The sequence below is a fragment of the Ictidomys tridecemlineatus genome, chromosome 9, assembly GCF_052094955.1.
Source record: "Ictidomys tridecemlineatus isolate mIctTri1 chromosome 9, mIctTri1.hap1, whole genome shotgun sequence".
Classification (NCBI taxonomy): Eukaryota; Metazoa; Chordata; class Mammalia; order Rodentia; family Sciuridae; genus Ictidomys; species Ictidomys tridecemlineatus.
Window position 1 is genome coordinate 1,948,471 of NC_135485.1, and position 25,983 is coordinate 1,974,453.

Sequence of the window (25,983 nt, forward strand, 5' to 3'; positions counted from 1 at the left end):
TCCCCCAGGGTCAGGATCAAGGGTTGAGAGGTGGCCAGGTCTCCTCCAGCGGGGCCCCCAGGTTTGAAAGGTGCGGGGATGTCATGGGGGTAGACACGCAGGAGGTTGGCACTGTGTTGTCATGGTCTCGGGCCTGCATTTAGTGAGCACCTCCTGTGTGTCGGACGCAGACCCTGTGCTTAAGCAGTGCCCACCTTCTTCTCTCGGCGGGGGCGGGATGTGGAAGGACCAGAACCAACGGAATTGCTAGCTCAGCCGTGGCGTCGTCAAGGTCTGGGCCCAGAGGCCAGGGGGCGGGGCGCCCGAGAGGAGTGGGGCGGGGCCTGGCTTCCGGGCGGGGCCTGGGCGGGTTTACGCCCGGGAGGCGGAGCCTGCAGGGCAGGGCGGCGGGACCCGCGGGGCCGGCGGGCGGAGCGCCTGGCAGCGGGCCGGAGCTGCGGCGCCGGCTGCCGGCCGAGCGCTACCCGGACGTAGTCGCCGGGCGGGAGGAGAACTCGGCGGTAAGGCACAGGGCGCGTCTCGCCGGCGGGCCCTGGCGGGCGGGGTGCGGTCGCGTCCCCCGGGCTGGCCGGGTCCCGGGGCGGGTCCTGCCGCGGGGCGGGAGCCGGGCGGTCAGTCCCGGCGCGCGGACTGACCTGGACACTGCCGTAGGAAGCGCGGAGCTGGGTTTCGGTTCCGGAGCCCAGGGTGGGGACAGTGTCGCGTCTGTCCCGCGTTCCCGCCGCCTCCCTGGCAACTGCCTGCCGCTGGGTCCCCTGCGTGCGACCACCTGGCCGGGCCTCCACAGGCTCAGGTGGGGGTTTGCTGCCTCTCTTTCTGTCATCCACACTTTGCCCCACTGGCGCGGAGTTCTGAGTCTCCGAGGGGATGGCCGAGTGGCTGGCAGCTTGGCGTGTCGGAGTGCCGGTCCGGTCCCGGCAGCCCAGCCTTGCTCCGCTCGGGGCCTCGCCCCCTCTGGACGGGTGGAGAGCCCGAGCCCTGTGCTGCCCCCTCCACCACCCTGCATGTGCTCAGTGTGCTCATTCCTTGATAGTAGTGCCTCCCATTTGAGCGACCATGCCGAGTGCCCCTAGGAGGCCAGTGAGTGCTCCAGATGGGTTGCCTCATGAACAAGGGTGTGTGGTCTTGCAGGCTGTGCTCATAGCCAGGACCCTGCTCAGGAAATGTTCCGCTGTGACCATGACGAAATGTGTGGAATTTTTTCACAACGGTCTTGAGGGCAGAGCCCTGGGTGCTGTCCTGGGCTGGGAGAAGGTTCCTGGTTCAGGTCAGCCTGGCATGACTCCAAGTGACCTGGGCAAGACTGCCAGGCTGCCTCAGGCCCCGCAGGGTCAGAGGGAGTGCTGAGCTCCACTGCTTCCTCTGTCCTTGACCCAGACACCCTGGCAGGGCCCCAGTGAAAGCCCAGCCTTGGGGCCCACATCCATTGCTCCTCTGCTGGCAGAAGCAGGCCTGGGATGGAGGCTCCAAAGGGCTGAGGACTCTGTTCACCTCCCCTTCCTGCCCCCTTTGCGCCCACTGGCTCCCTGCCCCATGTTGGAGCACACCCTGGAGATGGTCAGGCCAGAAGGATGGACAGGTGGGCAGTCCAGTCCAGAACTGGTAGCAGGATCATCTGGGAAAGGGTGATGATAGGGAACCTGGCCTCTCTGTGGAGTCCCTTGGGCCTAATGGGCAGGGAGGAGCTCACTAAGCAGGCTGGCCTGAGGGAGACAGAAGAAGGGATCATGGGCTGCAGGTCTGCTGTGGCCCTTCCTGTTCACATGGACAGAGGAAGTAGGGTGATGAGCCAGCCCCAACGAGCACCCCCACTTGGAGGCAAGCACACACGCAGGTCTACAGATGGGAGGCCCAAGGGTCAGGAGAGAGAAGATAGCCAGCCTTGGCCACAGAGGGGCTGGAAGGAAGAGCTGGGTTCGAGTCCAGGGGTGGCTACTTGCCAGCTGCATGTCTTGCCTAGGAGCCTCCCACACTGAGCCTCCATTGGCTCATCTGCAAGACCAGGTGGTGAGCTTCCAGCTCGGGGTGTCTGAGCACCAAGGACTGCTGGTGGCATGTGGTTGGCATGGAGTGACTGTGAGCCACTGAGGGTGCTTTCTCTGGTCCTAGGCTGCTCTGTATCCTGGCCAGACAGGGCCAGCTGGGGTTAGAGTAGGTGAAGAGCCAAGCCTGGAGAGGCCTGGGGCAAAGGGCAGGCTTCCAGGTTCCTGATGTGGGCAAAGCCCTCAGTCCATAAAGATCTGGCTGGTATTGGGGAGCTACTTGGGACCTCCCCGGTTCTTTCCTCAAAGCTCCATTGTGGAGACACCAAGGGTCAGTGACTGTGGCAGACCCTGCCCTCTTCTCACTGGCCAGTGGCCTCAGAAAGTCCTGGGCACTTTCAGCTCTTTGATAACCTCAGGTGGTTTGTGAGGTACTGGGGGGAGGGAGTAGGTGGTTGGGTAGAGGTGGGCAGCTGGGGAGCTGGGGAAGGTGAGGTCTGCAGGCAGGAGGAGGGCCTCGGAGCAGGGTGGGCAGGCACAGAGGCAGGGATGGGCTGAGCCAAAGCAGGGAGTGATAATGAATCCGGGTGAGTGGAGTGGCCTGTGTACACCAGATGTGGCAAAGATGTGGAGGGGCCTGGGGATCAGTGGAAAGAGCCCTCCAAATCCTGGAGTCCTCTCCTCAGAGTAGGCCTCTGGATCCCTCCAGTTACCATTAGGGAGAGGACAGGAGGAAGCCAGAGAAAGCATATGCCTCTGGGCCTTGGTCCAGGAGACCTGAGCCTTCCAGACAGATGATGCTTCCCACCCTGTTTTCTGGACTGTAGAACAGGGGCAGCAGTCCTGGCCTGGGCCACACTGCAGGACTCAGGCTCAGTACCAGGCTCCCAGCTGCTCATGAGCTCCAGGGGTGTGGCCTGTGACACAGAGGGCCAACTCAGGGGCAGCTTGGCTCAGAGTGAGGTCCTCCTGGGCATGAGGTTGGGAGGACTTCCAGGAGGGGCCGAACTGCCCCAGCTGCCCTCCCCGCCCTCCTTCCTTCTCCCCAGGCACTACAACTTCTGAGGTTACAGCTCCAAGGCCACCAGAGCCCCCCCTCTGCCCCCCATGGAATTGCCAGCCCCAGGGTTCAGAGGTGGCTGTCCCACAAGGGTTGGGCTTGGTGGGTTCCAGTCATACTTAATTGATCCTTGCCAACTGGCCTCCAGGAAGAATTATGGTTTTGGCTGTGACAGTGGCCTGGGGAGATCTCAGGTCCTGAGGGAATGGCAGGACACCTTCATGGTATCCACGCCCCATCCCTGTGGCCACATTGATTCCGAGAAGTGCCCTCTGCTTCCAGTGAATCACAGGTTGTTGTGCGCTTGCTGAGCCCAGGGTGGGGCAGCCCCCGCCAGCACGCCTGCTCCAGGTGGTGCTCAGCATGGCCAGGGTTGTGCTCCCTCAGTAGCAGAGGGCTGTGCCGGCTCCTGCACCTTCCTTGCAGAGTCTCAGAGCAGGAGCCATGCATGTGAGGCACAGAGCTTCTCCCAGAAACCAACGAGGAGCTGTGTTCCCGGCCTTGGGAGCAGCCTGTGTCTTTGTCCTCCAGTGCCTTGTGACATGGGGTTCAATCAGGTTTGACTCATTATCAGAACAATTAAATGAGATGCTATGAAGGAGTCCTCACTGTGGGCAGCACAGGCTCGGTGAGAGGCCCACCAAGGCCGTATCCTCAGGCTTGGCTGGGCCTCCCTACCCTTCACCCTGCATGGGTGCGCAGTTCCATTTCGGGGAGTGTCTCCAGCCTGGGCACAGGTGCTTTATACTCTAGTGTCATGTTCTGTGGTATTAGAGAGCCATCCCTTTGTCCCTACTCCCTGGCTCGCCACTGGAGCCCTTCCCATTGCCTGAGCCAGGAGTAGGGGTTGACCAAGTCCTGGTCCTCACTGCTGGCTGTCCCTAACCTAAGTGGGAGAAGTCAAGGGCAGTGTGGGGCCGAATGCTGGGGCGGGCCTTGGCTCTGCCTCACAGCCTTGGGCGCAGGGCAGCACCATGGCCTGCCTCTGGGCAGAGCTCCTGCAGCCCTGTGCCCTTCTGTGCTGATTTCCCGTGCACCCGTTCAGGATGAGGCCCAGGCTGCAGGAGCAGACAGGCCCACAGGCCAGAGGGAAGGACTCGCTGGCCGAGGCCCACAGGTAGCAGCTCCGCCTGTCTGGCTCACCTTGCCCTTTTGTTCAAGATATGTGTCCTTCTTGCTTAGTGCTCAGGGGACCCTCCTTGGCTACCCTGGCCCAGGCAGTGGTCATTGTGTGTGGTGGCCTGTCTGCCCTCCCCTCCTGCCTGGGAACTCCTGTGACACAGGCTCTGAGTGCCCAGCCCTTGCAGTGTCTGCAGGTTTCCAGGGGACAAAGGCCCTCCCAGCCTCCCTCCTGGGTCTGGACCTTCCTGCAGGCCTGAAGCAAGCAGCAGGCAGCACAGCCCTCTGCCAGGCTCTCCCCCCCACCCCCGTGTTCAGCTCTCCACGGGGCATCGGAGACAAACGCACCCCGTCATCCTGGAAGCTGCGCCTGCCCAGGTTGGCGGGGTTTCCAACCAGATCAAAACAGGTTGTTGTACCGTGGCCACCGCCTTCGTGAAGCTCTCCAAGTTTCCATCACAGGACCCACCCCTTTGCCGGCTCCAGCTGCTACCTGGCTGCAGGAACCCAGCCACTCGGGTGGGTTCCAAGTGGTCCCACCCTGAAGGGAAATGTTTCCTTTCTCCTTTGGAAAGGTGTGTTGGGGCCAAGATTGGGGTTAGCCTGGCCTCTCCTGAGCCGCCTGCCATAGAGGGGTCCTGGGTGTTGGGTCCTAAAGAGTTGGCACTCAAGGTAGGTGCCAGGAAAAGTGGGATTTGCAACCACTGGAGGAGTGGTGGAAAAGGAGCCAGAAGAGCTAGCCTTTGACCCTGAATGGACAGGTGAGGGACACAGCCTGCACGGGGCTGGGCTGGAGTGGGCAGAGGTATGCCAGGAAGTAGCCTCATCTTGTCTCCCTAACCCTAGCTGCTTCCTCCCTCCCATGTGAGGCCAGAAAGGGAAGTCCCTTCTGGAGGAGGAGCCAGCGGCTAGCACTGTCCCTCTTGGTCCTCCTGTGGCTAGGCAGGTTGTGTGCGTAGAGACTGGCACTGGCAGGCAGAGCAGCAGTCAGCTGGGTGTTTGATTTTTGCAGTACTGGAGAATTGAACCCAGGGGCTCTACCCCTGAGCTACCCCCCTAGCCCTTACTATTTTTTATTTTGAAACAGAGTCTCATTAAGTTGCCTTGAACTTGGGACCCTCCTATCTCAGCCTCCCAAGTAGTTGGGATTATGTGCCAGTTAGTTGGGTGGGCAAAGGATGGAGTCCCCTCTGCACAGGTCAGGAAGTGGCTTCTCTGCCATCAGCTTCTGCTGTGTAAAACCTTCAGGAGCACAGAGGTGACTGTGATGGGATGCAGGCACCCTTTGCAGTATCTGGGCTGGACAGGGACAGAAGTGCGGCTCATGGGGTTTCTAGGGGTGGGGTTGCCCACTCAGTTGCTGGGGGTTGGACACATGATAGTGACCACTGGCAGCTGTGCACAGAGCAGGCCTCAGAGCCTCCAGAGTTGGCACTAAGCCATGAGACCTCCCTGCCCACTGGAGCTGATGGGCACTTGGGGCCTCAACCTGCTGCTGGAGTCCCTGCCACCGGTCATCTTCACCTACCCAGCTTCAGGTTGCACCCCTGTGCCCACTGGTCACTCTCCTCCATGAATTCCTCCCTATCCTACTCCTTGTCTATCCAACGCCACCCAGTAGGGATGGCTCTGGGGGTACCTTACCCAGCACTTTGTGCCTGGCAGCCTCCAGGGTTAGGACCCCCAAGGACAGCTCCTTGACCTGTGGGGGAGCTGTTCCAAGGTGAGGCTATAGGGGCAGAATCTCTGGACAGATCTTCCTAGGGGCCCTCTCCAACTAAGCTCTTTCCATTCCAGACCCCAGAAGACCACCTAGGAGGTGGGGTGGGGCAGGCCTGAGGAGGCGGCTTCCGAGAGGAGGAGGGGCCCTGGCTCCAGTTTCACTTGATATAAAGTTGGGGAGGGACAGAGCCCACCTCTGAGCACACCTGCCATTCAGGCCTGGCTTGGAAAGTTTGCCACTTGTTGAAGGGACTATTTAAGATCCGTCTTCCCATTTTCTCAAGGATGTGACCAAGAGGGCAATGTGCTCTGGCCAGTGTTAGACATACCCACTCCAAGGGCAGGAAGTTGCTGGGGAAGAGGGTTGTGAAAGGAGCTTCCCCTTGGGCAGGGCCCCTAGGCCAGGGTTCCTGCCCTCTGGGCCCTCTGGGCCAGCTGCTCCAGGGCTGCTGTCCCGAGAAGTAGGACGAGACCCACTCCAGGGCCTGCGCCAGCCTCCTCAGAGGCAGTACCCAAGGTGGTGCCCTGTGGTGCTCTGAGTGGGGCCCTGGGGAGCAGGAAGAGGGCCCAGGCCGAGTCAGGGAGAAGGGAGAGAAGCTGGCGGGTGGGCCAAAGGCATGGAGATCCCAGCAGGGCTGGTTGTTCTCAAAGCTCCCCTGGGATTTAGGGACCTTGGCCCTGCAGTGAGTGGCCCAGGTGGCCCAAGGAGACCCAGAAGGGGCTTGTGCAGTGAGGGGCCTCTGGAGGCCTGTGGGTGATAGGTGTAGGAAGTTCAGAGGGCCAGGATAGGATTAGGGACCTCAAAGAGGGGCCCCTGGGGATGGGATGAGGAGGCTGACTCTGCTGAGACTGGAGGGACATTGGGCCCTGGAGATTCTGACTGTCCCCGGGCCAGCCACCCCCACCACCCAAGTTCAGATGGCTGGTTTTCTGACGGATGGTGGCCTGGCCCCTGGCTTTCTCCCTGGGGAGGAGGGGGCCACACCCCATACCTTAGGCTCCACTGTTGACCTGTAGCCCTTGGGCCTTGGGGAACCAGTACTTTGTTGAACATCAGATGGTCCCACTGGGCAGATGACCTGGCCAGCCAGGCCCTGCACCTGGGGAATCCAGTGATGCCTTCTGAGGCTCCCATGTTGGGTGGTGGGGGGTACAGCATGGATGGGCAGATAGATGAGAGAGCCCAGGTTTGCAGGGTCTTATGACCCTGTTGTGGTCAGGGTCCCTGATTGGACACATCTGCATCTCTGACGAAGGACCAGGCCTGGAGAACCTTCTCCAGGGAACAGGCTCTGGGAATGCCCAGAAACTGTGTTGGGGCATCGTCACCTGGCCTGACCAAGGGCATCAAGGAGTCTCGGGGTGACCTGAGCTGGGGACAGAAAAGCAGGCAGGAGTTTGTGGGTTTGGACAGCACAAGGAGGTCAGGGAAATGTCCAGTGTGGCAGAGCACCAGGCAAGGACCCTGAGCCCTGAGGACAGGCCCAGCTGCTGTGAGAGCCCCTGGTGCTGTGTCTAAGGTGGGCACTCAGAGCAGGAGGCCTGGGCACAGGGGCCTGGCCTGGGAAGGTGGACAGGGCAGGGGGAGGAGGAGACCCATGGCTGGAGGAGGAGACCCATGCCCTCCTGTCCCAGGACTGGGCCAGACTGCACTGGAGGAGACTGGGGGCTGGGCTCCTCTCCTGCCCACCTGGGCTGCCGCCAGCCCTTGTCCTCACAGCACCTCTGAACAATGGAGCAGTGTGAGGGTGCCTGGGAATGTCTGGGTCGGCCTGGCCCCTGTGGGCCCATGCTGAAGGGTGAGGGCAGGAGCCAGTGGCCATGAGTCATCGCGTCCACTGACCAGGCCCGGGAGGCTCTGGGGTTCCCAGGCCCAGGAGGAACAGGCTTCTCTCAGTTCCCCAACCTGGGGTCTGGCCTGCTGCTCCTGCTTTGGGCCTCTCAGCACCTCTTCCTGTGCTCCTCCCAGCTCCTAGCTCCTCTGTCCAGCCAGTGCCCCAGGCCTGAGGGTGGCCGCAGCCTGCTTCCCTGGCTCCTTTCCACTGCAGCTCCCGTGGAGGGGCTGGCCTGGCTTCTGAGCCCCCTCCAGGGGTCTTAGATGACCCAGAAGTGAGGGTGTAAGACCCAGCCTAGCACAGAAATCAAGGCTCCCAAGAGCCCCCGAGGTGTGCACCTGCAGTCCCAGCTACTCCGGGACCTGAGGCAGGAGGGTCCTTTAAGTCCAGGAGTTCAAGGCCAGCCTGGGCCACATTATAAGACTAAGGAACAAATATAACAAAAGACAGAGAAGCTGGAATGCAATAAATCCAGTGCCAACTGGCTGACACGTCAACGTGGACAGAACACCCTGAAAACAGTTTTGAGATACTGGTGTCAGAGAAAGAGGGGAAAAGCCAGGGGTCCTGACAGAAGATACCTACCCGCCAGCGGGCGAGCGCAGGGAAGGGCCCTGCTCTGCTGACTCAGCCTTGGCGGCCTACGGGCAGTGGGCCGGAACACCCTCTGGACAGATAGGGTACTGAGTGGGATTCCTGGGCAAGCGAAGGACCTGGGGACATAGCGGTGCCAGGAGGAGCTGAGATTGGGGGCCATGTCTGGTGACGTGGGCCCTGGTCCATGAGCTCATCTGGTGAAATACTGCGGGCGAAGCTCTGAGGAGCAGAGGTGGCTTTGTGGGCCAGAAGGAGGCTGCCATGGCACAGGAGAGACTGAAGTGTCCTGTTCAAGCAGCAGGTGGCAGGTGGGCCCAGGTTGGAGCTGGTGGCCCTGCACCTGCCCTGGGATGTCCCCCAGGTGGCAACAGTGTGGAGGGCTCATGCAGGGCCCAGCCTGAGAGGTAGCCGGCGCCCAGGCAGGGCCCCCATTGTGGTCAACCTGACCTCTGCCGTGGGCTCTGGCCAGGACAGTGGGCTGCACCTCGACGCCCCCACCCCACAGCACACTGGGCATGAGCTTCTTGGCTTCTGCGTACAGTGTGCCCCTTTGTTGTCCCTTGCTCTGGGGTTGGGGCTCAGCAGGGTTCCCCTCACCAGGCACCCTGCACTATGCTGGCTCTGCCTGTGGCAGAATCCCCATGAGCCTCATCGGGCCCATTGGAGGTGAGGAAGAACTTGGGGAGTGAGGAGAGCTGGTCTAGAGCATAGCACAGGGCGCAGAGCAGGGATGCAACCCAGGCCTGCGTGGAGCCTGGGCCCAGGAGCTGAGCCAGGGCAAGTCAGAGCACCCATCTGCCCATGCTGGGCACATCATGGCCTTCACAAGTGGTTCTGATGTGCCCACCTCTCTCCATCATGTCTGAAGGTACGCACATTCTCTTTCCCTGACCCCAGGACCTTTGCAAAAGCCTTCCTTTGAGACACTGCCCATGTAATCTCCTTGCTTGGCTAGCTCATGTAGAAGATGACTTTCAGATCACTGGCTGACGTGTCAGTGTCTGGCAGAACGGATGTCACAAGGCTATGAGTCAGAAGAGGCTGTTTCCACAGCAGATTGGTAGCCCCCGATGGAGGATGGCAGTGGCTTGGATGCTGGGGTGCAGGGTGTGGTGTCTGCCTGCCTCTGTCCTGGTGTCATGGGAGTGTGGGTGTGGGGAAACACTTATGGGAGACAGGTCCACTGCACACTGTGGTGAGAAGCCCCCTGGTCCTGTATGGCACCCTGCCCTGCGGCTGTCAGGCGCTGCCCATGTGCGTGGCACTTCCTTCTGCTGGAGTGTGGGACCCGCTGGGCTGGGCTGGCAGCCCTGGATGCCATGGTTCAGGAGACCGAGGCCTGGGTCCTGAGAGCCAGGCTGGGCAGGGCCCAGGCCATGGTGTGGGCCGCGCGGTCCCAGGGGGTGGGTGGCTCCAGCCATCCTGGCTGGTGGCCAGGGTGGCTGCCCGCACTGCCTCAGCCTTAGAGTCCCCGATGGGAGGGCAGAGGGCTTGCCTTGGCGGCTGACAACTGAGGGCCAAGCTGCCTCCTGGCCCGGGGGGTGTTCCTGGGGCTCCCTGTCCCCTTCTGGCGCTCCTGACAAAGGTGCTGCGGGTTTCGCCTCAGCCACAGCCCTGGAGACAACAGGCCAGACCAGGCTGAGGGTGCGTTTGCGTGGTCCCGGCAAGGGAACATCCTGCCCTTGCTTTCTCAATGCAGACACTGAGGCTGGAGAGGTGACCCGGGGCCCAGCCCTGCTTCCTGGGTGCTTACAGGTTCCCCTGGAATGAAGAAGTGGGGGTACTTGGGCTGGATGACTGATTTCGTTTGGCAAGTGACCCTGTGCACTGGGCGCCACAGGCACCGGCTGCTGGAGTGTAGGTGACCTGAGCTCGTGCTGCAAGCCAGTCCTGGTACGCGTGTCTCGAAGGGCACTGTTCAGGCTCTGGGGACGCACAGAAGACAGACAGGTCCCTGTCCCCAAGGACTGATGCCAGGGTGGGACATAGCCCAAGGGTGGGAAGAGGAGCGTAGAGGTGGCAGGAGCTGGGAGGAGGTCCCACAGACAGGGCAGTGGGCTGGGTGAGGGACCCCCGGGAGGGTGGTGCCCCAGTGGCCGCTCTGAGGGTGGAGGTGGACAAGGGACCAAGGCTGGGATGTTTGAGTGGAGCTCTGACCTGGGGGGATGAGGTTGATGGCGCCTCCATGGGCCAGCCCTTAGGGTGTGACAGGAAGCACTGCTGGACTCTGAGGTCCTCCCCCCCTGACTGGCTTGGTGACAGTGTTGCCAGTGGAATCCCAGGGGTCAGATGTCCCTGGAGTAAGCCCACCCACCACTCGGCCAGGTGGCCCATACTGGAGCTGTCAGCCCCACTCATCAGACGAGGAAACTGAGGCCCAGAGTGGGCCGCAGATCTGGGAGGAGGGGCCTGAGTTGGGTCTGCACCCTGTGCCGCCTGCTTTCTGACCACAGCGCCATCCTGCCCACCAAGGTCCTGCAGGTGGAGCAGCACTCTGGAGGGGGAACCGTGGGCCAGCAGGATGGAGTGTCCTGAGCTGGGCTGGGGCTCAGGTGGCCGGTAGTGAGCCCCAGGGGCAGGCTGCTCTGTGGGAACTGGGGGGCCCACGGCCACACTCGGGGGCTTTTCTCAAGCAGTTGAAGGGAAACACACCCGTGTTTGTGGTGAACTCGAGTGTGAATCCTGCACCCTGCACCCTGTGGGAGGTGGGAGAACAGCTGGGGTGTGCAGCTGCCCCACCAAACCAGCCCCATCTTGCCCTCATGCCACTGCCACCGGTCGTCAGCTGGGCCTGGCATCTCCCTGCAGCCACCACGCAGTCCTCCGGGCAGGACAGAGCTCAGCACCGAGTGAGCCAGGGAGACGAGGGCATGCTCCCTGGGGACTGTCAGCAGCCCTGGCAGAGGAAGGCCCCGGTGGGTCCCTTCTGGACGAGGACAGAGCGTCCCACTGTAGAAGACCCAGCCATGTCCCCTGCTTGGGCTCTGCCCCCCAGAGGCCCTCTTCCTACATTTCCCTCAGTTCCCTGACCCCTTGGATGGGGAGGGAGTGGCAAGTCCTCCACGGTGGGTGGCCCTGGGATTCCCCAGGGCATCTGGACCCCAAGCACACTGTCTTTGGGGAGACCAGACGACTCCTAGGTATTGGCACCTCTCCACTGTTCAGTGAGCAGCCTGGCACACCGACCAGTGCCATCTGGTGTCCTGTCTCACCCAGCAGAGGTCCTGAGGCAGGGCAGGGCAAGAGCTGCAGCCTCACCAGACACCAGTCCCTTGAAAGACTCTTGTCGAAAGTCCCACCACACAGGTCCGCCCCGCACGTCTGAGCTCCGGGGATGCTGTCACTGCAGAGCAGAGGTATGGCCTCACCCGGGACTGAGCCTGTCTTCCATCTGTTCATCCACCCACCTCTTGGGCTCTAGGGATTGGGTGGACCCAGGCCCATGAGTAAGGATGGACACCTTACGGTGACACTGGTGGCAGCGCGGTGCCATTGATGCGAGATTCCAGAGCAGGGGTGAGGTTCTAGATGGTTCCACCAGAAAGGACAAGGGCTTTCAGTTTCTGGGTGGAGACTGTAGGTGCTGGGAAGGGGCAGTGTGGCCCTGAGTGAAGCCCACCAGGGGTGCGGGACAGGTGAGGGGCCTCTGTCCACAGTGAAAGCAGCCTGGCTGGGCTGGGAAGGGAGGCCAGCGAGGGGCGGGCAAGTCTGCTGAGGGTGGGCCGAGAGTGGCCTGCTGGGCTGGTGACCAGCATGAGAGCTGTGGGAGGCAGGTGGCTGGACATCAGGGAGGCCAGCTCAAGGGTGCCCGGCCCAGCTGGACGCAGCTTCACAGAGCCTCTCCCTGATGGCAGGCCAGGAGGTGTGGTCAGATGCGAGAGATGCTGCTGAGCATGCTGGGAAGGGACTCGGAGAGGCCTCTGTGGATCTGCACCGGGATGCCCCGAAGGGCCGACCCCCAGGGCGGGAGCAAAAAAGATGTACTTCTCTCATTCCTGGAGCCAGAGGCAGGCCACGCTGCCTCCCAAGGCTCCGGGGAGGACCGTCCCTGTCTGCCCAGTTGCTGGGGGAGGCTGGCCTTTTGTGGCTCCTGGGCTCCCAGCCACATCACTGCGGCCTCTTCCCCATGATCACATGCCGTCCTCACTGCTCATGTGCTAGGATGGTTGTCATTGGATTTAGGGCCCATCTGACTCAGGCAGAGTGACACCTCACTTTACTACATCTGGAGGCCATGGGGTCAGAAGGTGGACATATCTGCAATGGGGCCACCATTCAGTCCAGGTGCCACCAGGACCTGAGCACGGCCCTGCCCTCTGGGCCACTCCCTCCCTCTTTCCAGGACTGAGTTTCCAGGATGCTGAGTCTCGCCTCACTGGGCAGCAGGCAGAGTGAAGCTAGAGACAGGAGGGGGCTGGCCAGCAAGAGCCTGGGCGCTGGTGGCCCAGGGCGGGCCCAAGCCCTCTGGGAGGGGTTGACTTTCCCCAGGGGGGTCTCCCATCCTCCCTGTGCCTGGAAGGCCCTTTGGCATGCTTACATCTGTAGGCAGCCAGCAGGTACCAGGCTGGCAGGAGCCCCGGGTGCCAGGAAGTGGGTCCCAGTTCCTTGCCACGGGACCCTGACTGGGGGCCAAGCAAGTGCCTTCCTCTCTGAGCCTCAGTGTCCTCCGAGGCTGAGTGCAGACGGCAACAGGGCCAGCCTCAGGCTGTGGGTGCTGAGATGAGACGGGGCTGTGAGGCGTGAGGTGCCAGGGCAGGGTGGGCTGTGCCTGCAGCAGACACCACCGCACTGGGTGTTGGCCTCACTCCCGGCAGGCGGAGGTCCTCAGAACCCAGCGTGAGCATGCCCTCTTCTTTTGCAGGCCGACTCTGAGCCCCTGCCCTGCCCCGCTGTCAGCTCCTACCACCTGGTAAGTGTGCTGTGCCCGGGGGCGGGAGGCAGTCTCTGAGCCTGGCAGCTTGGGACATCAGCCAAGTGTGGGAGGATGGAGTGTGGCACTCAGCTGCTTCACTCAGGTGGCCCCAATGCTTGCCACCCAGCCACACACGTCTCTGTCGGTGTGGGTCATCTCCATGGTCCCCAGCCCAGGGCGAAGATTATGGAGTCACCATCTGGGTTCTGAATGTCCTCTGGCTTCAAGAGTGGGAATGACATTATTGTTTGCTGCAGGGATTAAATGAATTCTGCCTTGGGAGGAGATGGGAGGGCTCTTGGAGAAACTGAGGCCCACAGCCGAGGGGCTTGCAGAGGCCACATAGCAGCTTGGGACTCCTCACCCAGCCTTCCTCTGGAAGGAAGGACTTGGGGAGGGGGTCCAACATGGGCCTGCCCTGCATGGGGGTCCTTCATGCAGCCTAATTCTCTCCTCCCGGCTGTGGCCCCAGCCTCACAATGCTGCACCCAAGGTGGGGGCCTGGGGGGGTTGGGTGGGGGGGGCCTCTGCTCACTTCTACCTCCTGGTGTTTATAAAGTGAGGCCCAGGGAGAGGGGGTCTGGCTCCTGCCTCTGCATAGGCCTTGTTCATCCTTCTGTGATCTGGAGAGTGGCACATCCTGGAGAGGGCTGGCTGGCTCCTGGCTCATCTCCTGGGGGCTCTCATCCCAGATCGTCACGCGGCCTCCCCTGCCTCCTGGCCTGTGAGCTTCTCCCAGCTCTGCGAGGGGCCACACTCCTTGGTGCCCCCTCTCCTGGGAACTGCCTCCCTGGCCGGTCCTGGCTGTTGTGTGGCCCAGGAGCCCTTACTTGCCATTCTAACTCCACCCTGCTGCAGAGGGAAGTACTCGGGAAGGGGCCCCCCTGCTGACCCTCCTGTGCCCACCCCCTGCCATCTGTCTATCTGTCATGCCCAACTTTCTACTAAAGGTGTAGACTGCCCTTGGCCACCCGAGGCATGAAAGCTGGCACAGGCTGGAGAAGCCTGAAGCACTGAGCCCCCTTAAGGAGGCCCTGGGCATCAGATTCAAGCTTCCACCCTCCAGGAGACAGCAGGTGGTCTTGGCCATGTGGGGCCTTGGCAGCCTGGCTGGTGGACATAGCCTGGGGGACAAAAGCTGCCTCCTTCTGCTTCCAAGCTGCCCTTTCTGGGTACCCGATGGCAGGTGGAGTTGGTGTGGGATCTTGCCCTAGGACCCCGGGAGGCAAGAACAAGACCCTCAGCTCCCAAAGGCCCTGTGGTCTGCGGCTTCTGTCACCCTCAAATCCTGCCATGAGCGTGGCCCTCGGCCCCAGAACATCTTTTCTCAGCTGCCTCCTCCTAAGAGTCCTGTCCTATCTGGGACCGGAGCTCAGTGCAGAGGAGCAGGGACTGGGCACCCTGTGGCTTGAGTTGGAGCCCTGTTGGGGCTGCCCAGCAGGGGCCGAGGCAGGAAGAAGGCTGAGCTTGACGGAAGCAGAACCGCTGGAGGGGGCTGAGTTCTGAGTGGGCCTAGGGAGGGGCCGATGGCAGGGTGTGCTTTGTCACCGAGGCCTTTCTCTCAAGCTGGGTGATTAGCAGAGCTGGAGGCTCTGAAGGCAGAGAGACTGAGAGACCCAAACCCACCCTGGTCTTCCACCATGCGACCAGGCCTGGCCTTCCACCATGGCTCCCCACCCTGGTCTCTCCGTCCCTTGGTGTCAGAACACACAGAGGGAGCCACTTTGAAACCTACAGGACCCTGGTGCAAGAGGCGCAGCCCTTTAGGCTCCAGAGGACAGGAGTGGGCACCGTGTGGGCCGGGGAGGGGCGTGGGGTATCAGCACTATCATTGTGTGGGGCCAGTAACCTGGGCTGTGAGGGGCTGTGTGGTTTGCTGGCCAGAGGCTAAGTGTGCAGAGGTGACCTGGGGAGGGAGGGACAGCATGAAGTTTCCTCCCAGGGGCACAGCTGCCCTGGAGCCCAGATAGCTGTGCCTCTGACCACAGTGGGGAACAGGAGGATGGTGAGTGGGGACTAGACCCCCCAGACAGACCAGCACTGGTAGGCTGCAGCTTTCAGGGCCTTGCAGGTGGAAGGCAGGAAGTGCTTGTTCCTTGGGGCAGCCCAGGGAACCAGCAACAGGAAGTCCCAGACCAGGAGGAAGCCCTACCAGCTACAGGTCTCAGAGGCGCAGAGCTGAGCTGTGGCACAACAAGCCGGGCAGCCAGGGGCCTCGGCCTCACATGCCTGGGAGATGCAGGGTGTGGCCTCTCCCCACAGCCCCTGAGCTGCATGGCTTCCCTGGGCCCCAGGACACCAACCTCCAGCAAGTTACCAGGCAGCAGGAGAGCCATGTGCTGGGTCAGTGCCATCAGGTCAGTGGGGTGGCTGTGGCAGAACCGCAGGGCTGGGCGGGGTCATGGGAGCCAAGTTCCCCCCAGGGCTGGCCTGTGAGAAGGGTCAGGCGCTGAGAAGAGTGGTCCCAGATGGGCCCAGAGGGAGCCAGAAGGGGGACCCCATGCAGGAACCTGGGGCGCCCCTGCCCTGCTTCCTGCCTCTCAGCCTGCAGCCCTGGGAGCTGCGCCCCTCCCACTCCAGCCTTGCCTGGTGGCCTTGGTGTTGGGGTCCCTGTGTGTGTGTACACATACCTGTGCAGGGGGACAGGCAGGGAAGTGTGGGTCCCCACTGCCCGCGTGGGACGCTGTGCTCAGGGGACCTTGGGCCCCAGGGACCCGCTGGGGAGGGGGTCTGTTCTCGGCCCCTTGGCTAGCTGTGGGCTCTCTGGCATGGCTGGTCACTGGGCCTTTCTAGGAGCATTTTGGTTTTGATTCTTTTATAGAGAAAGATTCTGGGAAGAGGAAGGAGGGGGAAGGAAACTAAAAGCAGAGTATGAAGTGGTGAGAGGCAGGGTGCCTAGGGGACTGTGCTCGAGGAACCCACTAGTGCATGTGTGTTCTGGGGAAGTGCTCCGCTTCTTGGACCCTCGGTGTCTTCATCAGTGACATGGGATGACTGAGGTTTAAGCTCTGGAGTGGCGGGGTGAGCAGTGCTCTTGCACAAGTCCTGAGCCTCTCCCAGCCCGTGTCCTTGGGGAGTAAATGTGCAAGAATGTGTGGGTCACACACAGAATTGTGAGGTTCCTGAACCCACAGGACCTGGCACCAGGCTGGGCAGGGCTGGGGTGGTGATTCTGGTCTGTGCCCGAGCGTTCTGGGGACCACTTATAAAGGGTCTTTTTGGCCCCTGGTGTGTTGTGTGGATGGTGCTCACATGAGTGCGAGCACGTGTGTGAGCATGTGAATGAGTGTGAGTGTGAGTGTAAGTGTACATTCGTGTTTGTAAGTGTGAAAGTGTATATGTGGAGTGTGAATGTGCTTGAGTATGTGGACAGGACTGGATGCGTGTGTACATGTGTGCATGAGTGTGTGTGTGTGCTGTGCACTGGGGGTCCTCGTCTCTGCTCCCTCAGGCTGGGACGCTGGCCCTCCCTCGCTCTGCGGCTTCACAGCAGGGCCGGCCTAGTCTCCGTGAGCAGTGAGTCCCTGACACCGTGGTCACCCAGGGCGCCGCTCACTTACCACAACAGGCCATGTCTGCAGGAGCCCGGTGCCTCAGGGCTGCCATGTCACTCTCATGCACAGGCTCACAATGTGCACATATATGTCACACACACACACACTGGTGTGCACGCGTGTAGTCTCCCACTCACTCCCATGTCTTCTGTGAGTGCACCTGTGACATTAACTGGGCTTGCGGAGCTGCACCTTGTGTGTGGGCCCCTGCAGGTGAGGAGCATGCATCCTTGGGGCTCAGGGCCCCAGAGGTGGGAGCCGCAGAGCTGCATTGGTGGAACGGGCTGGGGCTGTCTCACCAGCCTGTGCAACCCGTCCCCATTCCGGCAGCTTCAGGGTCCTTGAGCCAATATCACTGAGGGAAGGTGCACCCCACAGGGCCACACGGGCTCAAAGCACTTCCACACCTGCACACGCGAGGATCCTGCACCTTGTAGAAGGGTTCCTGGAACCTAGCAGCCACCACCAGCTCCAGCCACTCCAGGCTGACCTGCCTCCAGAGTCCTCCTCAGTCCCTCCTTAGTGTGTTGGGCCTTGGAGGAGTTAACTCTTCCATGCCCTTTTTTTAAAAATTTTATTTTTGTAGTTGTAGATGGACAGGATGCCTTTATTTTATTTGTTTATTTATTTATAAGTGGTGGTGAGGTTCGAAGCCAGCACCCCACGCATGCTAGGCAAGTGCTCTACCCCTGAGCCCAGCCCCCGCCCTCCCATGCCCTTTTTTAACAGCAGGAGATGGCGGCGCTGTGGAGGATGAGACCCAGAGAGATCTGAAGGCAGGCTCTCTCCCTCGTGACTCCCACCCACGGTGCTCCAGCCAGTGCTCCCACCAGCCCAGGGGCATCCCTGCGGGTGGGCATCTGAGGAGGGACGAAACTACCTAGCAGGTCGGCAGGAAGGCCTGTGGGAGCCCCTGGTGAGTGAGTGGCATTTAGCCTTCAGGTCACGAGGGAGACTGCCTGGAGGTCAGCTACCCTCAGTGTCCCCAGGCACAGGTAGGACTGTCTATGAGCGAGGCTAGGAAATGTGGGAGCTGTGTGGCACGGTGGCCCACCATTGTCCAGACCCTCGGGCACCACTACCCGTTTCTGCTTCCAGCCTGGCCCAGCACTGGGTTCCTGGGCACGTACTGTCCGGGCTCACCTGCTGGGGCAGGTTGGGGCCCCTCTGGAGAGGGACTATGATGTCAGCATGAGGACATTCCCAGGGGAGGTGAAGGTGGAGCATGACCTGCCCTCTTCCCAGGGTCAGTAAATACCTCCTGAGCACTTCCATCCTGTTGCAGGGGGAAGGCACCAGCTGGAGATGAGCCCTTCTCCTGCCTGCCCCTGCCTGGCCACTGGGCTCAGACAAGGTGGGGCATCACCTGCCCAATTGCTCCCCCAACCTCCCCCAGCCCCAGGAGGAGGTGGCTCTGTCCTCACAGTAGCTCTGACACAACTGCCAAATGTCCATTCGCTCAGGGCTGGTGTGATATGCCAGGGTGGGGCTCTGTGTCAGCCTCTGTCCCTCTAGCCACCCACCAGGGCCAACACTGCTTCCTTCCTTGGGGGCACCTTGGGTGCCCACTCTGCTGGGCCTGGGCTCTAAGGACAGAGGACTGTGACAACCTAGTACAGCCAGCATTAGGTGGAGGGAAGGCTGGGCTAGCCCCAGGGTGGGGACAGGATCTTCTAGAGGACCTAGGAGACCTCCTGGAAGAGGGGATGCCTGAATTAACTTGTCTTTCCACTGTGGATTGCTCGCTGCTGGAACGGACGTAGAAACACAGTGGACTTCCGTGTTGACTGGGATCCCGCTACCTTTGCTGAACTTGTTTGTCCTAATATTTTTCTTGTGTGTGGAATTCTTGAAATTTTGTATATATAAAATAATCTCATCTGGGAATGGTTTCACTTTTTTCTTCCAATCTGGATACTTTATATTTCTTCTATTGCCTGATTACTTTGTCCATGACCTCCAGCAGGACACTGAGCAGACATGGAAGGACGGACATCCTTGCCCTGCTCCTGTCCTTGGGGAAGAGTGTTCAGTCTTTCACCACTAGAAATGATGTGAGCAGGAACTTTTCAAAGATACTCTTTATCATGTTGAGAAGTTTTCCTTCTATCCCTGGTTTGTTGAGTGTTGTCCCTGTTTTGAAGGATTGTTGGATTCTGTCTACGGTTTTTTCTGTAGGTGGGTCTGTTTTTTGTCGATGTGGTATATCACATTGATTGGATTTGAAAAGTGAACCAACCTTGCATTGCTGGAATAAGTCCCACTTGACCGTGTTGTCTAATCCTTTCTATATGTTCCTGGATTCCGTCTACTAGTGTTTTGTTGGGGATATTTATGTTTATGTCTGTAAGAGATTGGTTGTAGTCTTCACTTGTGGTGTCTTTGTAAGGGGCGAAGAGGGCATGAGTTCCCTCTTCTTTTTTGGAAGAGTCTGTGAGGGATTGGTGGTCTTTGAGCCACCTCTTGAGGGCTGAGATAGTTCAATTGCAAGTACAGGCAGTGGCAACAGCGGGAACAAGCCTAGAGGTGGTTGTGGGCGGAATTAGGGGTACTGTGTGTCTGGCTGGCACAGGTGCACACAGGGCAGAGGGCAGGAGGAGAGTTTGTGAGAAAGGCCCAGAGGGGCCAAATCGGGAATGGCTAGGTGTGCATAAGGAAGCCCAAGACTTAGAGAAGTGACTGGAAGGGTCATGTTGGAGGACGTAAGGCAGGCACTGGAGAGACTTTAGAAGAGGAGGTGCTGGGGACTTCTGAGAGCAGTGAAGATGCTGATGGGCAGCCTAGAGGGTTTTGTAGGATTCAAGGGGAGATAAAGGCAGAAGCGCTGGGAACAGGCTTAGAGGTGGCCAGAACCAGGATGGAAGCTGCAGACTCCAAGGTGCTGGGAAGAGCACCTTTGAGGTGACCTGAGGTGGAGGCGTTGGAACCAGTGAGGGTTGCCCAACATGCAAAGCTGGGTAGGAATGGGGCCCAAGTTGTTCACCACCAAAGGGCCAGGGTAGGGCCTTGTGCTGCATTCTGCACAGGTGGCCCATCCAGCCCCAGCCTGTAAGTGCTAGGAGATGGAGGAGGCAGGCAGCCTAGTAGCCACTGAGGGCCTTCACAGCCTTTGGCCAGTCAAAGGAACTCTTCCGGGAGAGGTGACCTGCATGCCATGGCCTAAGCAAGTGGGAGCTGCCAGTGAGCAGACCCCCGACTCCTGGGAATCCCTGGGAGACACTGGCAAAGCAAGTCTGCCCTGGGGAAGTACGACCACTGTCCCAAGGTGCTTGCCATCAAGGAACCAGGCGGGATGGAGACGTAGGCGGGGGCTAGGAGTTGCAGGTTTGGGGGCTTCTGATTCCCGGTTACCCTTATAATTGGCTTCCACTAGCTGCAGTGCCGCACGTGGGGAAACTGAGGCCGGGAGTGGGCGGCCCGCCTAAGGTGACGTGAGGGGCGGGCGGGTCCCTCACCTGCCCGCGGACCCGCCCCCGTCTGCGAGGGGAGGAGCCGGCGGCCGCCTGGGCCTGGGGCGCGGCGGGCATGGCGGGCGCTGGGTCCCGGCCGCGGAGCTGGGGCCGGCGGGAGGCGAGCGCCCGGGACGAGGCGGCTGCCGGGATCCCCGGCCCGGGGCCGTGTCGCTGCGCGCAGGGGAGATGGGGGCTGGCCGCTCCCCGGAAGCCGGCGGTGCCCGCCGCGTGGACGCCGTGAGTACTGAGCCCGGACCCGACGTCCGCGGCCCCGGACTCTTGGCTTCAAGCCTCGGGACCCCAAGTCCCCAAGCCCGGGCCCCAGACCTCTGGAGCACGACCCGGGACTCCGGGTTCCGGGAGCCGCAGGCACTGCGCGGTCCCCTGGAACAAAGGCGGGCGTGGGCCGGCCGCTGGGTGGGCCGGGGGCTGCGGCTGGGCGTGGGGCCCTCCGTGTGCCACACTTCCCCCTGGATGGGCGAGAGCACCCGGTGCCCATCTCCCTTCCCGCTGCTGGGCTCTCACTGCCCCGCGGGGCCGGGCAGAGCGGGGGTATGGCCGCGCCTTTGTTCCCAGCCTCAACCCAAGTTGGGGTCCCAGCTGCCCAGTCCTCACTCCCGCCTCCCTGCATGGAAGAGTTGGGAGCCATAGGGGACAGCTGGGTGGCCCCGACCTCCAGGCTCCCACTTTCTCCCTGGGGGGGGGGGGGTGGGCACTCTGTGCAGATGAAGCCTTGGGAGACAGTAGCAGAGGCTATGGGGGCATTCTGTGTCCTTGGGGTGGTGACTTCCTTTGCTTTTTTGATGGAGTGGACAGTGGTTTTCTTATGTGTGTGTTTCTGGTTGGAGCTGTAGTGGCAGGAGTCCCAGCTGATCTTGGCCTCTGGATCTGACCCTGGCTGCTCCACCTTGGGCTCTTAAGATACTGGCCACTATCCAGTTGCACCAGGGTCCCAAGCTAGACCTGCCCAGGGTAGGCACAGACTAAACAGAGCAGGATTGGGGGACTTCAGACATGACTGAGCACTTGGGGTGCCTCACAGGAGAGGAGCCCTCACTGTTGTTCCTGAAGGACAGCCAGTGGGATTTCTCCATGTGGGTAGTGGGGAGGTCACTGCAGGCAGAAATGTTCAGCAGCCCAGCTGGATCCAGAGAGTCTGGGGCTGGAGTAGTGGGCAGGGCCTCTGTGACAGTGTGCAGCGTGGTCCCTGAGGCTCAGACAGGGAGGGTGAGTGACCCCCCAGGCTGAGGAGGTGGATGCCAGTGAACTAACCACATGGTTCTCAGCCACTGTGGCAAGGGTGTGCTTTGGGACAATTTAGTCCACTTTTCCCTCATGGAAAAAGTCCAGCAGCTGAGGCCTGGGAATCCCCCAGAAAGCCAACCAGGACACAAGACCAGGCTGTTGGAACTGGGGGTTCTTGGCTGTCTGTTTCACTGATGCTTGGTCTCAGGGCTTCAAGAAAGGGATGGACAGAAGCTGCTGAGGATGGACATCCAGGGGCTATGCTCTTTACCTCTTCCCCACTGAGGGTCAGAGCTGGTGGACAGGGTATGCAGGGTGTACCCCAGCCCCTGTACCTCTTTAATTTCTACTTTCAGGTTGTGACCCCAGTGCCACCTCCTCCAAGAGGCCACTCCTGACTTCCTGTCTGGGCAGGCCCCTTTATGGCTCACCTGGCATTGGGACTTGGGGTCATTATGGCATAAAGCCTGCCTTACCTGGGCTGGGTTCCCTCAGGCCACTCGTCATCGTATGCTAGCCCTCACAGGGTGGTGCACTCACCAGATATGTGCCCAGTGAACCAGTGACAAAGGACACAGTTCTCAGCATCCTGGGATTGTGGCCAGGGACCAGGTGGAGCTGACCAGGTGGACCACCCAACCTTTTCCCCAGGGTCAGTTCTGGAAGGCTGGGTCCTTCAGGAAAGGCGTTTCCTCACCCCCACTGCCTTGACCTTCCACACTGCCTCCTGGAGTGTGGCAGTGTCCCCGTGAGTGGCCCAGCTAAGACATTCCCTGTCCCTACCCCTGGCTGAGCTGTGTCTCTTCCTCTGTGATTCCAGCTTCATGGCGGCTGAGGAGATGCATTGGCCTGTCCCCATGAAGGCCATCGGTGCCCAGAACCTGCTGACTATGCCCGGGGGTGTGGCTAAGGCTGGCTACCTGCACAAGAAGGGCGGCACCCAGCTGCAGCTGCTCAAATGTAAGTCCCCGGGCAGTGGGCACCACAAGGGAGAACTTGTGGCAGAACTGGGCCCTGTTCCTGTTTCTCCACTGCTCTGCTGGGACTTCTGCCACCTTATGTCCTGGGTCCTCGGGGGTGTCTCTTCCTTCTGTAATGGTCAGCTCCCCTGGGGGACCTGAAGGCAGCCTCTCCAGTCCCAGAACTTGACAGGGTTCAGGGTGGTGCCTGCAGCTGGTCAAAGAGGACAGTGCACAGTGCTGACCAGCTGGCCATGGGAGCTTCTGCCTGCATCCAGAGCGGGGTAGCCTCAGAGTGGCCTGGAGGTCTGGCCCCTGGGTGCTGCCCTTTTCCTCTCCGCAAATGTTCAGGGAATCTGTTGGCCCTCACGTGATGGGTCCATGTGCTAGGTCAGAAGCCAGCCGAGTACTGGGACTCTGAAGCTGCCTGACGCTCGGGTGTTGGCCCCTGGGGACAGTGGGCTGCGAGATCGACAGATGTCCAGATATGAAGGCAGAGAGAACCCGGGCCTTGCCTTTCTCTCTGATTCGCCATGGGTACTCCGTGCCTGTGCCCCAGCAGTGCCCTCTGCCAAGGGTTCCCTGCTCCAGAGCTGCGTAGCTGAGGTGTGCCCCACAGGACAGTCATTTCTGGGTACCAGTCTAACTGGTACCTTCTTTGCATAGGGATCTTCCAGAGAGAAACTGTAACTGACCTTCATCCAGGCCTGAGTTGGTGGAGCTTGGGGCATTGCCCAGCTGGAGTACAGTCCAGCCCAGGGGCTCTCTTACCCCTGCTCTCCTCATCTGCCAGCTGGGCTGAGGAGCCTCCTGCAGCCCCACAGCACCCAGCAAGGTGGTTGCGGCCTCCTGGGCCTCTGGCCCTCTGCGGTTACTGCACATAGCCCCTGAATGGCCCAAGGTGCACAGGGAGGGGTGGGCAGGCTTGCCCAGGGGCTGGCCCACATGCCCTGGCCCACATGCCCCTCCATTTGCCCACACTTGGCCCCGTCATAGACCCCTGAGGAGGGGCTGCAGCCCAGCCTGGCTTCCTGTCTTCCTCTCAGCAGTTCTCAGCAGCCTGAGGCTGGCCCAAGGTGCACAGGCCTCCGGAGGTGCCTGGCATGGCCAGCCTGGCATGCAGGGTGCCTGGGGTGGAGGGTGCCTGGCGTAGAGGTGCCTGATGTGGAGGGTGCCTGGCATGGAGGTGCCTGGTGTGGAGGGTACCTGGCGCGGAGGTGCCTGGTGGAAGGTGCCTGGCGTGGGCCACTGACAGCCCTGGTGACCGTGCCCTGCCTGCAGGGCCCCTGCGGTTTGTGATCATCCACAGACGCTGCATCTACTACTTCAAGAGCAGCACGTCGGCCTCCCCACAGGGCGCCTTCTCCCTGAGTGGCTACAACCGGTGAGTGCCCACCCTGCCCAGAGCGTCCCCTCCCAGCCCACCTGGCCAACAAGGGCTTGGAGCCAGCTCTCACCCCCGCCCCTGGGGAGGACCTGGCTCTCCCCAGATGGCCTCCAGCAGCCCAGCCCTGCCCAGTGTTCCCAGGCCTCTGCTGGAGCCTAGGAGTGAGCTCCTTACGGAGGCTTCCTGGGGCTTTGGGGTCAGGTGTCAAGGGCCTGGACAGCCTGCTCTGCAGTCCAGTCAGTTGCTGCCCAGTGGCATCTGCTTCCCTCCCTACCCTGCCCCTTCCCCCTCCCAGCTCTTCCCAGGATACCATCCCCTGTGTCCTAAACACAGGCCCTGTCCAGACTTCCTGGCTCCAGGGTCCTCCCAGGCTGGGGCCAGTTCCTTGCTTCACTTGTGCCATGGGCTAGCTCTATCCAGCAAGTGGCCATGAGTCTGCCCTTCAGGGCTTCCAGGCTGATGGGCAGGGGGACACTGGGCCAGAGCCCTCTGGTAAGTTGTGGCATGCTGGAGCTTGTGGGCCTGGTAGTCCCACCTGCATCCACCTCACAGCCTTGGGCCCACAGAGCAGTGCTTGAGTTCTGGGCCCAAGACTCTGCCACCTGACCCGTTGTCCAGCAGCACTCGTCTGCCTTTCACCACCCCATTAAGGCCCAATCCTTCCATCCTGTGAGCAACCGTGGGTCACTAGGTCTTAGTGGCAGGACTTGCTTTGGTAGTTACTCAGGCCCAGCTCCCATTCTGCCACAGCCTTGGTGGGGCAGCCTTGCCAATCAGCCAGTCTAGCACCAGGCCCCCATCCACCCAGGGCCCCGGGCAGCAGGCAGGCACTGGTGATCAGAGCTTCCCCAGGCAGTCACTTTCTTCCCTCAGACACGCGTGTGCCAGCCAGTTCACAGCTGTGTCCCAGTGTCAGGTACAGCTGTGCCCCCGGGAGTTAGTGCACCCGTCAGGCCAGCTGGGTCTGAGAGGCTCTGTCCAGGTCCCCTGGTAGCTTCCCCCAGGTCGACTTTGGGATCACCGTGCACAGCCCACAGCCTGTGTGGGTTAGTAGGCCGCAGAGCAGATACGACATGAGTCACTCCCAGAAATGCATGGGGGGCTGCTGCTGGGCAGCGGGCAGTGGGGGCTGGCCAGAGCCCCATGAGGGTCTTCAGCAGTCAGGCCAAGGGCACATGGGGCAGAGATGGGAGGAGACGTCCGATTACAATGACACTGGTGGGCTGTGGGGTGGTGTGACCTCATCTTTGAGCCTGCATTGCTGCTCTCCCAGGAAGCCTTGAAAACTCAGATACCCACTGTTGCCCACCTCTGCCATCTGCCCATAGCATCTAGGTCCTCTGCCTGGAGTATGGGCAGGCAGGGACTGTCCAGATCTGCTCCTGTCCTTGGCTTATAATGCTGGGTGCCAGACCCAGACCCACATAGGATGGGCTGCTCAGGCCACCCCTGTGAGTAGAGCAGGTAGTGACCCCTGTGTCCTCAGAGTGATGCGGGCGGCCGAGGAGACCACATCCAACAATGTCTTCCCCTTCAAGATCGTCCACATCAGCAAGAAGCACCGCACGTGGTTCTTCTCTGCCTCCTCTGAGGACGAGCGCAAGGTGATGGGGTCTCCCTGTTTAGGAGGCTCCCTAGTCCCAGGGCCCTGGCCTCCTGTCAGCTCTTGGCAGGAGGCTGACACCATCTTGTCTAGGCCCTGAGAGATGTACTGAGCAGGGGAAGCCGGGTGGTGCTGCCCAGGGCCTGGCACCAGGGCCCACCCTAAGAGTGTGCCATTCGGGAAGAGCTGGGGGGCTGAGGGGCAGCTGCCGACCCAAGGAGGGGAGGCCACACCTGAGTCACACAGCCTGGGCTGGACACAACTGGGGCTGTCTTCGCTGGCCTTGGTGGTCACTGCAGAGTAGCTGGGGCGAATGAGGGAAGAGGGTGATTGGGGCCCTGTCCTGGCCCTGGCCCCTGACCCTGGCTAACCCACAGAGTTGGATGGCCTTGCTGCGCAGGGAGATTGGCCACTTCCATGAGAAGAAGGAGCTGCCCCTGGACACCAGGTGAGCTACAGGGCCTGGAGGAGGGTGGCAGTACCTGGGGCTCCTGGGTTTGACGTGCATGTCCGTCTCCAGGCTGGGTGGCCTGGCCACAGTGCGCTCCTTGAAGGG

At 61.1% G+C, this 25,983-nt stretch overlaps 1 protein-coding gene across 6 annotated transcripts in view; it reads left to right on the forward strand.

Moving 5' to 3' along the window:
- Positions 1-356: 356 nt before the first annotated feature.
- Positions 357-25,983, forward strand: part of Sh3bp2 (SH3 domain binding protein 2) — a 33,393-nt gene continuing 7,766 nt past the window's right edge. For 2 of the 6 annotated variants that reach the window (XM_040292788.2, XM_078020915.1), the window contains exons 1-5: positions 20,292-20,470; positions 22,299-22,438; positions 23,719-23,821; positions 25,311-25,428; positions 25,805-25,875. In XM_040292788.2, coding sequence (XP_040148722.2) covers positions 20,307-20,470; positions 22,299-22,438; positions 23,719-23,821; positions 25,311-25,428; positions 25,805-25,875 — 596 coding nt within the window. In that variant the 5' untranslated portion in view covers positions 20,292-20,306. Of the gene's footprint in view, positions 501-11,534; positions 11,672-13,176; positions 13,225-20,291; positions 20,471-22,297; positions 22,439-23,718; positions 23,822-25,310; positions 25,429-25,804; positions 25,876-25,983 lie in introns of those variants that run through there. The other 4 variants (XM_040292790.2, XM_013355849.4, XM_040292791.2 and 1 more) reach the window with 4 other exon arrangements.